Source organism: Salmo salar, chromosome 01 (assembly GCF_965601325.2).
Source record: "Salmo salar chromosome 01, fSalSal1, whole genome shotgun sequence".
Classification (NCBI taxonomy): Eukaryota; Metazoa; Chordata; class Actinopteri; order Salmoniformes; family Salmonidae; genus Salmo; species Salmo salar.
In genome coordinates this window covers 161,409,240-161,421,505 of record NC_138291.1, presented here as the reverse complement: position 1 = coordinate 161,421,505, position 12,266 = coordinate 161,409,240, and the positions used below count along the sequence as shown (strand labels likewise).

At 45.7% G+C, this 12,266-nt stretch overlaps 1 protein-coding gene across 1 annotated transcript; it reads right to left on the bottom strand.

Moving 5' to 3' along the window:
• Positions 1–7,227: 7,227 nt before the first annotated feature.
• Positions 7,228–10,512, bottom strand: kctd9 (potassium channel tetramerisation domain containing 9). The gene is given in 7 exon segments (NM_001141652.1): positions 7,228–7,982; positions 8,093–8,226; positions 8,336–8,441; positions 8,785–8,934; positions 9,044–9,979; positions 10,077–10,198; positions 10,414–10,512. Coding segments are annotated over 5 exon segments (648 nt in total). The 5' UTR covers positions 9,185–9,979; positions 10,077–10,198; positions 10,414–10,512; the 3' UTR covers positions 7,228–7,865.
• Positions 10,513–12,266: the final 1,754 nt, after the last annotated feature.

Here is a 12,266-nt window from a genome sequence, read left to right as displayed (position 1 = left end):
ACCAAATTCATATAGAAATGTGAGTTATATATCTGTCGTTCTCATTAGAAAGCAAGTCTTAGAAGTGGTAGATCTGTTCTATGTGCACTATTTCTATGCTTCCCATTCTTAAATTTAGTTTTTGCTTATTTTTCATTTCAGTTTTGTACACCAGCTTAAACAGCTGAAAACACAATATTTTTGGTTAATGGAAATATATTTCACAGTGGTTTAGATAGTACAATGATTCTCTACACTATACATTGCTTGTTTTATCACATAAACTGAAATTCACCGAACTATTAGACTTTTAGCAACAAGGAAGTGGCAAAGTGATTTCTGCATATTTCACCTTTAATAGAAAAATAAGAAAGAGACTTCCAAACCTCTCTGCCAATAACAGCTAATTTTCGGTTTTTCCCTCCCCACCTAGACCACTCCCAGACAGTCCTAGCAAAATTCTTGCCTGAGAACACCATTTTAATTGAAAACTATCCCAGTAAGGTACTTATTTGTTACCAAGAAATTATTTGATATTGACATAAAAAAACACACACACACACACACACACACACACACACACACACACACACACACACACACACACACACACACACACACACACACACACACACACACACACACACACACACACACACACCGGCCTGGTCCGCCCTATGGGAGTCTTAATCTGGCTTTTCAAAAAAAAAAACACCTCATAAACCCAGAGCTTCTCTTCTCCTCTGGTGGCTGTGTGTGCACACAAGCAAGTGTCCGTACGGGTGTGTGCGTTTCTGTGTAGGGCAGGGTAGGGGATAGGCAGGGTAGGCGGGGAACATATCGTCCAGACCACATCACATGTGTAGAGGGTGTGGGTGTGTGGGGGGGGGCACATCTGGAGCTGGTTGCTGCTGACGCCACATTGGCGAGTATAGCAGAGGAGGGGGGAGATGAGGAGAGGGGAGATGAGGAGAGGAGGGGGACAGGAGGTCCTAAACCAGTGGTTTATTTTTAAGAATGGAATAAAGCAAACAATTGTTTCTAGTTCCGACCCAGCCAGCCCTGTCTCCAGTCCCAGACAATCAGCTTTACACACCATTAAAGGGGCAATCAGCCAGTCCTGTCTCCAGCCCCAGACAATCAGCTTTACACACCATTAAAGGGGCAATCAGCAGGTGCTACATACTTTTAAAAACTTTTAATTAATGATATGTCCCAGAGGAAGCTTGTGGGAGAAGCTATTGAAGGACGGCTCATTGTAATGAGCCCATCCTCCTATAACTCCTACCACCAGCATCTACTGATATGTACCTATTGATTCTTGGAGAATATAACTTCAAATGCCTCATGTTCTTAGCTCAACTGTCGTACCCCAACAGAAACAAAAATATAAGCTCATTTTACTATGTTTGTAACAAAGTAAATGTAAACAAATGCTATACAATCTCAAAACATGGTTAAAATTATACTTTTGATATCATTGATGGTCAGTCCTTGCATCCACAGCTCTGTTTATGAGAGTGCTTACTTTTTACCGAAATGGGTGGGAGTTAGCTTTGTTATTGTTTCAACTGCTGATTGCCGTTTTAAGGAAACTCTAACACTGTGTGTGTTTACCCTCTAGAGAATGCAGTTCTGAATGCCTCAGAATTGCGGAGCCCCAAACACACATCTACTATCATTATAAGGTGCCCATAGATCTGCCCCAGAAACAAGCATACTGATGCACATACACATGCATGCACGCACACCAGATGTTACCAGCTGTAGCAGGCTCAGTCCAATCCAGTCCAACTGACCACAGGAGAGGAAATAAGAAGATGTGTGTGTTTAGAACATAGCAGACAGTTAGAGAGGATACCCGCTGTAGCCACAGAACAGGGGAACAGAGAGGACAACTAAATACAGAAACACACAGACATCCCATCGGAGCTAAAGGCCAAAACCACACAAACAGCCTCAGCCCTATCACACAGCCCAGGCCCTCTCCCCAGCCCCAGCCTCATCACCCAGCCATAGCCGTCTCCCCAGCCTCAGCCCGGGCCTCTCCCCAGCCCTAGCCTCAGCCCAGGTCCTCTCCCCAGCCCTAGCCTCATCACCCAGCCATAGCCGTCTCCCCAGCCTCAGCCCGGGCCTCTCCCCAGCCCTAGCCTCAGCCCAGGTCCTCTCCCCAGCCCTAGCCTCATCACCCAGCCATAGCCGTCTCCCCAGCCTCAGCCCGGGCCTCCCACTAGCTCTAGCCTCAGCCTATCACCCAGCCATAGCCCTCTCCCTAGCCTCAGCCCTATCACCCAGCCATATCCCTCTCCCCAGCCTCAGCCCTATCACCCAGCCATAGCCCTCGGCCCGGGCCTCTCCCCAGCCCTAGCCTCAGCCTGGGCCTCTCCCCAGCTCTAGCCTCAGCCCTATCACCACCCAGCCATAGCCCTCTCCCCAGCCCTAGCCTTAGCCCAGGCCTCTCCCCAGCCTCAGCCCTATCACCCAGCCATAGCCCTCTCCCCAGCCCCAGCCTCAGCCCTATCACCCAGCCATAGCCCTCCCCCCAGCCTCAGCCCTATCACCCAGCCTCAGCCCTATCACCCAGCCATAGCCCTATCACCCAGCCATAGCCCTATCACCCAGCCTCAGCCCTATCACCCAGCCATAGCCCCAGCCTCAGCCCGGGCCTCTCCCCAGCCCCAAAACTTACCAGCCTTGTCAGGGCACAACAGCCCTCTCACACCACAGTAGACTGTGAGACCCGTGACTTCAGCCTCTGTGATCTCAGCCTTTACCATGTCACTGATCACAGCTGTCACTGTAACCCAGACACACACACACACACACACACACCCCTCATACACATTATTCGTACAAGCATATGCACAAACAAGCATACGACGACATCAAGTCATGACCACTACTGCTAATTAAACACTTTAACCAGGCCAGCCGAGCTGTGTGTGTGAGTTCAGTCTTCTGGTTCAGCCCTGTATGGTCAGGCTGACCTTGGCCGAGCAGTGAAATGTGAGTGTGTGTGTGTGTGTGTCTGTGGCTTTATATGAAGCTGTTTTATAAGGCGTTACCCAAGACGATGTCGGACCACAGAGGGTGACATGAGGAACCAAAATGGCTGCCAAGAGAGGCTGAGAGAGAGCGAGAGAGGAAGATGGAGAGAGAAGAGCGGGGGTAGAGTCAAAGAGAGGAGAGTGGAGATGGAAAGAAAGAAAGAAGGATGGGTGAAACTACCAAACCCTTTAAACCACAGTTATAATATAAGGAAAATAACATCCTAAAACAGGATTTAAATTATTCAACATTTCTGGAAACCTATAGGAACATCCTGGAACAAGCCTTGTTAAAAACAGTAGAAACACGTGATCACACCTGTGTGTAGATGGGAGAGAAAGTCTGGGTGCATATAACCACTTCTCCAGTTATGCTGGATTCACTCCCCAGGCAGGGATGAGCATGAGTGATGACCATGCCTGCCTCTCTGCTTCGCCACTTCTTCACTCTCACTAACATACACACAGTATCAGCTAGCATTAACTAAAACATACGCCCAGCTCAACTAAACACAGGATCTTCCAGCTGTCCAAACCTAACATCACATTACACACCCACTATCACCTCATATTCTCTTAATCCACAATCTCCTTTCTTCTCTGCCTCTCTCTAGTGACAGTATGCCACATTTTATTTGTCACATGCTTCGTAGACAACAGGTGTAGACTAACAGTGAAATTCTTACCATTTCCAACAATGCAGAGTTAAAGTATACATAAATGGTAGTCCAGTGTGTGTGCATAGTCAGTGCAAGAGAGTTAGTGCAAAAATGGGTCAATGCAGGTAGTCCGGGAAGCCATTCGATTAGCTATTTAGCAGTCTTATGGCTTGGGGGTAGAAGCTGTTCAGGGTCCTGCTGGTTCCAGACTTGGTGCATTGGTACCGCTTGCCATACGGTAGCAGAGAAAACAGTCTGTGGCTTGTATGCATGCGTGTGTGTGAGTGTGCAATAATGTGTAAGATATGTGTAAGCTATATCTGAGTTTAGCGGAGAGAGGAGAGTGTATTTATAAAGGAAGTGGGTTCTGGGCTGACTGAAGGAACATTCTCTGTTCTCCAAAAAAGCTGCCTGGCCGTGTAAACTCCACATTCCCGAGCTTGTGGTCTCTCTCAGAGGGAAGGACTGTGGCAAGACTACATCCATACCTTTTGAACCTGTTAAATCAGTATGCTTTAGAAATAAAATAAATCACCAAAAAATTGTTTCCAAGGATCAATCAAGACCTTGCACATGCTTGCCTGCCTGCACCATAAGTGTGTGTGTTTTCCTCCCATGAGCTCATGCTACACGAGAGTGTTCAAGCAGACAAGGCCTTGAGGAAGGAAGGGAGGAGGCCAGAGGGGTTTAGGAATGGAACGTGTCCCGCCCTTTAACCCCAAAACTAAGGATTCCAGCCCACACCACAACAGGCACACCCTCTCTTTGTCCTCTCTCTCTCACACACACACACACACACACACACACACACACACACACACCATGCCATGCCATTACCCACAATGCACACCAACCAGGGGTTACCTAGCTATCCCTCTGTGAATGGCGTCGCTGACCCTCAGTACTGCTTGGTTGGGAGGGAAGAGGCACATACATGCATGCACGCATACATACACAAGCACGTACACACACACACACACACAAGTATAAGGCCACACACAGAGCAGGATCATTTGTGATGTCATCGGAATTAAAGCTTCTCCACCACACTCAAGGATACACTGTAAATACAATGCATTACCATGCATTTTACACACACAATCTAGCCCAGTATCAAGACTATTGTTATTGTGGAGTTCACTGACTCCTGACAATTTGAATGTCACCAAAATAACAGTTTCACAGCCCACATTCATGGTCCACAGAGAGAGAGAGAGAGAGAGAGAGAAAAAAAATACAAATAGGAAGAATTGAAGATGAGTTATATCATGAGAGTTCTTGCTGAGGCAAGCACATTGATGAACAGTCATTCTACCTATGATGTGTTTGTTTGTGTTCAGTAATTAGCATATCCGTGCCATCGCCCCCTCTGATTTGACTACAGGCCCCCTCTGTGGTCCCGCCCCCACAGCCTCATGCCACCGAACAGGGTCTCCCACCCACAAATCCGACACACACAGACAGAAACACACACGCACTTCCCCATCCATCACGGGTCATTAGTGAAAGCCACATCCATCCAATCAGCTGTGTGGTTTGTCTTTAGAAACAAATCAAATCAATCAAATTGTATTTGCCACATGCGCCAAATACAACAGGTATAGACTACCATGAAAGGGTTATTTATGAGCCCTTTCCCAACAATGCAGAGTTAAAAAGTACACCATAATTTGCAAATAAATTCATGAAAAATCCTACAATGTGATTTTCTGGATTTTTTTTCTCTCATTTTGTCTGTCATAGTTGAAGTGTACAGGCCTCTCTCATCTTTTTAAGTGGGAGAACTTGCACAATTGGTGGCTGACTAAATACTTTTTTGCCCCACTGTATATAGCCACAGTAAAACGAGTCCTAAATCGACATAACCTGAAAGGCCGCTCAGCAAGGGAGAAGCCACTGCTCCAAAACCGCCATAAAAAAAGCCAGACTACGGTTTGCAACTACACATGGGGACAAAGATCGTACTTTTTGGAGAAAAGTCCTCTGGTCTGATTAAACGAAAATAGAACTGTTTGGCAATAATGACCATTGTTATATTTGGAGGAAAAAGGGGGACGCTTGCAAGCCGAAGAACACCATCCCAACCGTGAAACACGGGGGTGGCAGCATCATGTTGTGGGGGTGCTTTGCTGCAGGAAGGACTGGTGCACTTCACAAAATAGATATCATGAGGATAGAAAATGATGTGGATATATTGAAGCAACATCTCAAGACATTAGTCAGGAAGTTAAAGCTTGGTCGCAAATGGGTCTTCCAAATGGACAATGGCCCCAAGCATACTTCCAAAGTTGTGGCAAATAGCTTAAGGACAACAAAGTCAAGGTATTGGAGTGGCCATCACAAAGCCCTGACCTCAATCCCTTAGACAATTTGTGGGCAGAACTGAAAAAGTGTGCGCGAGCAAGGAGGCCTACAAACCTGACTCAGTTTCACCAGCTCTGTCAGAAGGAATGGGCCAAAATTCACCAAAGTTATTGTGGGAAGCTTGTGGAAGGCTACCCGAAACATTTGAACTAAATTAAACAATTTAAAAGACAATGCTACCAAATACTAATTGAGTATGTAAACTTCTAACCCACTGGGAATGTGATGAAAGAAATGAAAGCTGAAATAAATCACAACTATTATTCTGACATTTAACATTCTTAAAATAAAGTGGTGAACCTAACTGACCTAAGACAGGAAATGTTTACTAGGATTAAATTTCAGGAATTGTGAAAAACTGAGTTTAAATGTATTTGGCTCAGGTGAATGTAAACTTCCGACTTCAACTGTATAGAGGTATATATCGTGATGACTTGTCACCTTAGCCCATTGCATATATGATAAACAGAGTAGCAGCAGCAGCATATATGTCTGTATGTGAGTGGGTGTGTAGTCAGTATAAATGTATATGCATATTATGTGTGGGTAAGCAAATGGAGTTCGAGTGACCGTGTGTAGGGCCCTGTGAGTGTGCAAAAAAAATAAATGATTTAGATATATAGGTTCACTCTGTCCGTATAGCCATTTTGTTAGCTATTTAGCAGTCTTATGGCATGGGGATAGAAGCAGTTCAGGAGCTTGTTGGTGTCAGACTTGATGCACCGGTACCACTTACTGTGCAGAAGCAGAGAGAACAGTCTATGACTTGGGTGGTTGGAGTCTTTAAAGATTTTCTGGGCCTTCCTTAGAGGTCCTGGATGGCAGGAAGCTCAGCCCCATTGATGTACTGGGCTGTCCCACCACCCTTTATAGCACCATGCGATCGAGGGTGGTGCTATTGCAGTACCAAGCAGTGATGCAGCCAGTCAAGATGCTGTTAATGGTATAGCTGTATTACTTTTTTTTTAGGTTTGTCCCTAAAGGCAGGTTTCAAACACAAACCGTCACAATAAGTACATTCCAGTTACCCTACACACCCTTGTATGCTGCCTAGTCTGCCGGGGCCATCCTTCCAAATCTTGTCTCTTTAACTCAAGTTTCCGAGAGTAAAGCGCGCCAAATATGCGTGCGGATCACTTAAAGGAGCCGTTGACATAAAAACACAACTAGATACTAAAAACGGGCTACAGCCTTTATTGTAAAATACATAAAACAGTAATTATACAGTGATATGATACAACAACAAAAACATTTCACAATGATAAAGTGTAGCACCATGTGATGGAAATCCAACCCCAGGAATGGAGAAGATGGTCCATGTAGGATAATGTACATGTGGACACATTAAAGTGAGACTCAGCCATATAAACTTTTGTCACGAACCTCAGATATTGCAGATAAGCGCATTTGTGCATTTCACACTGCTGCAACGCAATAGCTGCGAGACCAAAACAGCGAGGAGTTTAGCCTCACACCGTTTGTTGTTGCGGAAGTCGGCCCGAATCTGCCGTCAAAATACATATATTATTTTACAAACATGTAGAACCTTTTACGCCATATATACAAACATGTGTACTAGAACATTTCTGGGTCTCGTTTCATATTCACTCCTCATGTCAGAGGAACAACCACTGCCCTCAGGTAGCTAAGTGAATACTAGGGTTTGATATAGTATTGGACAACTAGTCTCTTCTGAGAATTCAAAATCAGTGGTGAGCTACACAGGGGGTTGGGAGGAATGACTTAAGGACCAGGAGTGTATGTTTGTGTGGGGTTCAGTGGAGGAGTAGCGCAATCTAAGACATGTGCAGTAGGGTTATCGTACACTCTGAGACATGTGCAGTGGAGTCAGCATCTCTTCAAAGATGGCTCCCTTCACGTTGGAACCCCGAAGGTTAGCTTCCTGTAAATCACATCCAGACAGGTCACAGTTCTGAGAGAGAGGGGGAGAAAGAGAGGGAGGGAGCTATGTTTGAGAGGTGTTTTTGTGTGTTTTTGTGTGTGTGTGTGTGTGTGTGTGTGTGTGTGTGTGTGTGTGTTTACCTCCAGGTCTGTGCCTGCCAGTGTAGCTCCTCTCAGGTTGCAGTTTTTCAGCTTGGCGTTCTTCAGGGTGGCAACTCGCAGGTTGATACCGGTCATCTGGCTACCCTCCATGTCCACCCCCTTTAGGTTGGCACCTAACACACATCAATATAAATCCAAGTATGATCGTAAAGGTATTGAACCTTGCTCGTCCTTGCCATCCAAGTGTGTGTGTCAAGTCAAATTTGTTTATGTGTGTGTTACCCTCCATGTTGGCTTTGACTCCAGCAGGGTCTTCAAAGTTACATCCTCTCAGAGACGCACCCTCTGCATTAGAACACAGCATCTTAACACCCTGTAGGTTAGCTCCCTGTACACACACACACACACACCTCCGCATTAGAACACAGCATCTTAACACCCTGTTGGTTAGCTCCCTGTAACACACACACACACCTCCACATTAGAACACAGCATCTTAACACCCTGTAGGTTAGCTCCCTGTAACACACACACACACACACACACCTCCACATTAGAACACAGCATCTTAACACTCTGTAGGTCAGCGCCCTGTAACACACACACACACCTCCACATTAGAACACAGCATCTTAACACACTGTTGGTTAGCTCCCTGTAACACACACACACACACACACACACACACACACACACACACACACAGTAACACAATGCATTTACACACTCACGTCAAGGCAGGCTGAGGACAGGTCTGCCCGCTCCAGGTTGGCACCACTGAGGTTGGCGTGAGTGAGGTTGGCAGCTCTCAGGTTGGCCATCTTAAAGTTGATGTAGCGCAGGTCCAGGCGAGACAGGTCTGCACCGCTGAAGTTCAGACCCTGTGTGTGTGTGTGTGAGAGAGAGAGAGAGAGAGATCAAAGAGGACAGTGTCAGACAAGATAGATCAAAGCCACTGAAAACAGATACATTTTGGTGAGTGTGTGCTACCTGACAGCGCAGCTCTGACTTGGTGGGTGTGGCCAACAGGAAACGTACAAACTCCTTCCTGGTTAGAGGGGAGTAGTCATCAGCAGGCTGGGAACTCTGGGTAGGAGAAAATATGGTGTAGTTAGGATAGACAGGCCTCATGCACACTTACGGTATTCACACGCACACACACCTTCATCAGGTTCTCCAGTTGCTCAGCCAGCTGCTCAATGCCGAAGAACCGAGCCTCCTCCAGGACCCCTGAGACAGAGAAAGAGATGAAGTAGCTATTAGTGTGCGTGTGTAAGTCCAGTGTGTACATTGTGAGTGTGTGGCATACCCAGTGGGTTGATGCCGTCATTGATGATGAGTTGTCCGTGTCTCAGGTAGTTGAGGATGGGTTCAAAGTAGCCTGGACTCCTGTCTATCAGGTAGGCACCCTGGGAGTCCTGTTTATTACCCCACACATCTACACACACAAGGAATTTGGGACATGAATAATGTGTGGAGGAGACAGGCAGTCAGTGGTGCATTGTGGGAGTGACATCATCACCTTTGTCTCGGAACATGTGGGCCAGCATGCTCGCTGGCTCTTTACTGACCAGCGTGCTCCTGAGGAGAAAACACACACACAGGTTATGTTTATCAATAAAATGGAGTGGACAGACTGCGAGGTTGTCATGGTTACCGTGTGGTGGTGAAGCAGCAACCCCCAACGTTGAGCGTCAGCCAATCAGTGTGAGTCTGGAACCAGTCTGGACAACCAGGGTCATCCTGGGGGTCTGCACACTTTGTCTTACTCACATCTGAGGGAAGTCATACAGATAGCAAGTACATCCCACCCAGATAGAAGCCCAGAATATCCCACACTGTACCTCCTGATAGAGCGGTATTGAGGCTGTATTCAACTTACCATCAAAGGAGTCGCCCTCAGACACATACAGCACGTCATCATCCCTGCAGAACACACGCACGCACGGTGTTAGCAGTGAACAGAACTTTGTCCTGCCTAGCTAGCTGAGTAGTTCTGCTATGTCGCCAATTTTAAACTGACCTTATAAGCGTTATGTCGTCTATAAGACCGCCTGTCCCGTTATAAACGCTGGAGGCTCGGATTCCCAGTTTACTGCTAGCGACGGACAGCAGGTCTGTCAGTGATCCATACAGCGCCACAACCTGCGGCAAAATACACACGAAGCCCACAGATACAACCCTGCGACAAAATATATCTGGCGATGTACACTGACAAATGACGAAACTGCTTGCAACTTAGCGTACCTACTGTGGTCAGATGAGATGTAGCTAGCTACAGCAGTAGCTATGCAGAGATGTTATCTGTGCTGCCGTTGATATAGAAAGGGATCCGATAGGGTTCTCGGAAACTAGCTTACCTTGCCATTGGAAGACGTTCCGTTGACAAACAGAGTGACTCTCTTCATGATAGTTTTGGTTATTTAGCTGCTCGGCTTGAGTCAACTAGCTAAATTTCGATTGGAACCGAAACATCCGCAACAAAATAAAATAAAAAGCTTGAAAAAGCGTTACAACGATGTCGTCCAATCAATGATTAAAGAGTGAATGTTGTCCAATGGCGATGAAGGAGGTGGTAACTCACATGCAGTTACTGAGATGTCATTGGTCATAATTATTTTTTCTAAGCAATGAATGCCTCCTTTCCTTGCTTCCTGTCCTTAAAACTTTTAGTTTGGAAGTGGAAAAATCATTGTTATCGAGCAATAATGACAAACCTCCTGGCATTGACAACTTAGATGGGAAGCTACTGAGGATGGTAACTGACTCTATAGCCACTCTTATCTGTCATATATTTAATCTATATCAGCTTGCTGCCAACACGAGGCAAACTGTTGGAAAAATTTGTTTTACCACATTTTTTCCTGTGAACAAATTAACAACAGACTTTCAGCATGCATGTAGAGAATGGCACTCAACATGTACAGACAGCACTGACACATATGACTGATGAATGGTTGAAAGAAATTGATAAGAAGATTGTGGGAGCTGTACTGTTCGATTTCAGTGCAGCCTTTGATATTATTGACCATAACCTGCTGTTGAGAACGTAGGTGTTATGGCTTTTCAACCTCTGCCATATCGTGGATTCAGGGCTATCTATCTAATATAATTCAAAGAGTTTTCTTTAATGGAAGTTTCTCTAATGTCAAACATGTAAAGTGTGGTTTACCGCAGGGCAGCTCTCTAGGCCCTCTACTCTTTTCACCAATGACCTGCCACTGGCATTAAACAAAGCATGTATGTCCATGTATAATGATCAACTATATACACATCAGCAACCACAGCTAATGAAGTCACTGAAACCCTTAACAAAGAGTTGCAATCTGTTTTGGAATGGGTGGCCTGTAATAAACTGGTTGTGAACATCTCTAAAACTAAGAGCATTGTATTTGGCACAAATCATTCCCTAAGTTCTAGAACTCAGCTGAATCAAATCAAATCAAATTGTATTTGTCACATGCACCAAATAAAACAGGTGTAGACCTTACAGTGAAATGCTTACCTACAAGCCCTTAACCAACAATGCAGTTTTAAGAAAATACCAAAAAAGTAAGATAAGAGCTGTTGTTGTCTTACCCGTTGTTGTCTTAGCTAGCTCTCCCAATCAACACGTGATTGCTTTATGCCTCACTTTATGTCTCTCTCAAATGTCAATATGCCTTGTACACTGTTGTTTAGGATAGTTATCATTGTTTTAGTTTACTGCCGAGCCCCTAGACCCACTCAACATGCCTCAGAGACCTCCTTTGTACCATCTCCCACACATGCAGTGACCTCACCCAACATAACTAGCCCGTCCAGAGATGCAATCTCTCTTAACATCACTCGTTGCCTGGGTTTACCTCCACTGTACCCACACCCCACCATACCCCTGTCTGTACATTATGCCCTGAATCTATCCTACCACGCCCAGAAATCTGCTCCTTTTATTCTCTGTCCCCAACGCACTAGACGACCAGTTTTGATAGCCATTAGCCGTACCCTCATCCTACTCCTCCTCTGTTCCTCGGGTGATGTGGAGGTTAACCCAGGCCCTGCGTGTCCCCAGGCACTCTCATTTGTTGACTTCTGTAACTGAAAAAGCCTTGGTTTCATGCATGTTAACATCAGAAGCCTCCTCCCTAAGTTTGTTTTACTCACTGCTTTAGCACACTCCGCCATCCCTGATGTCCTTGCCGTGTCTGAATCCTGGCTTAGGAAGGCCACCAAA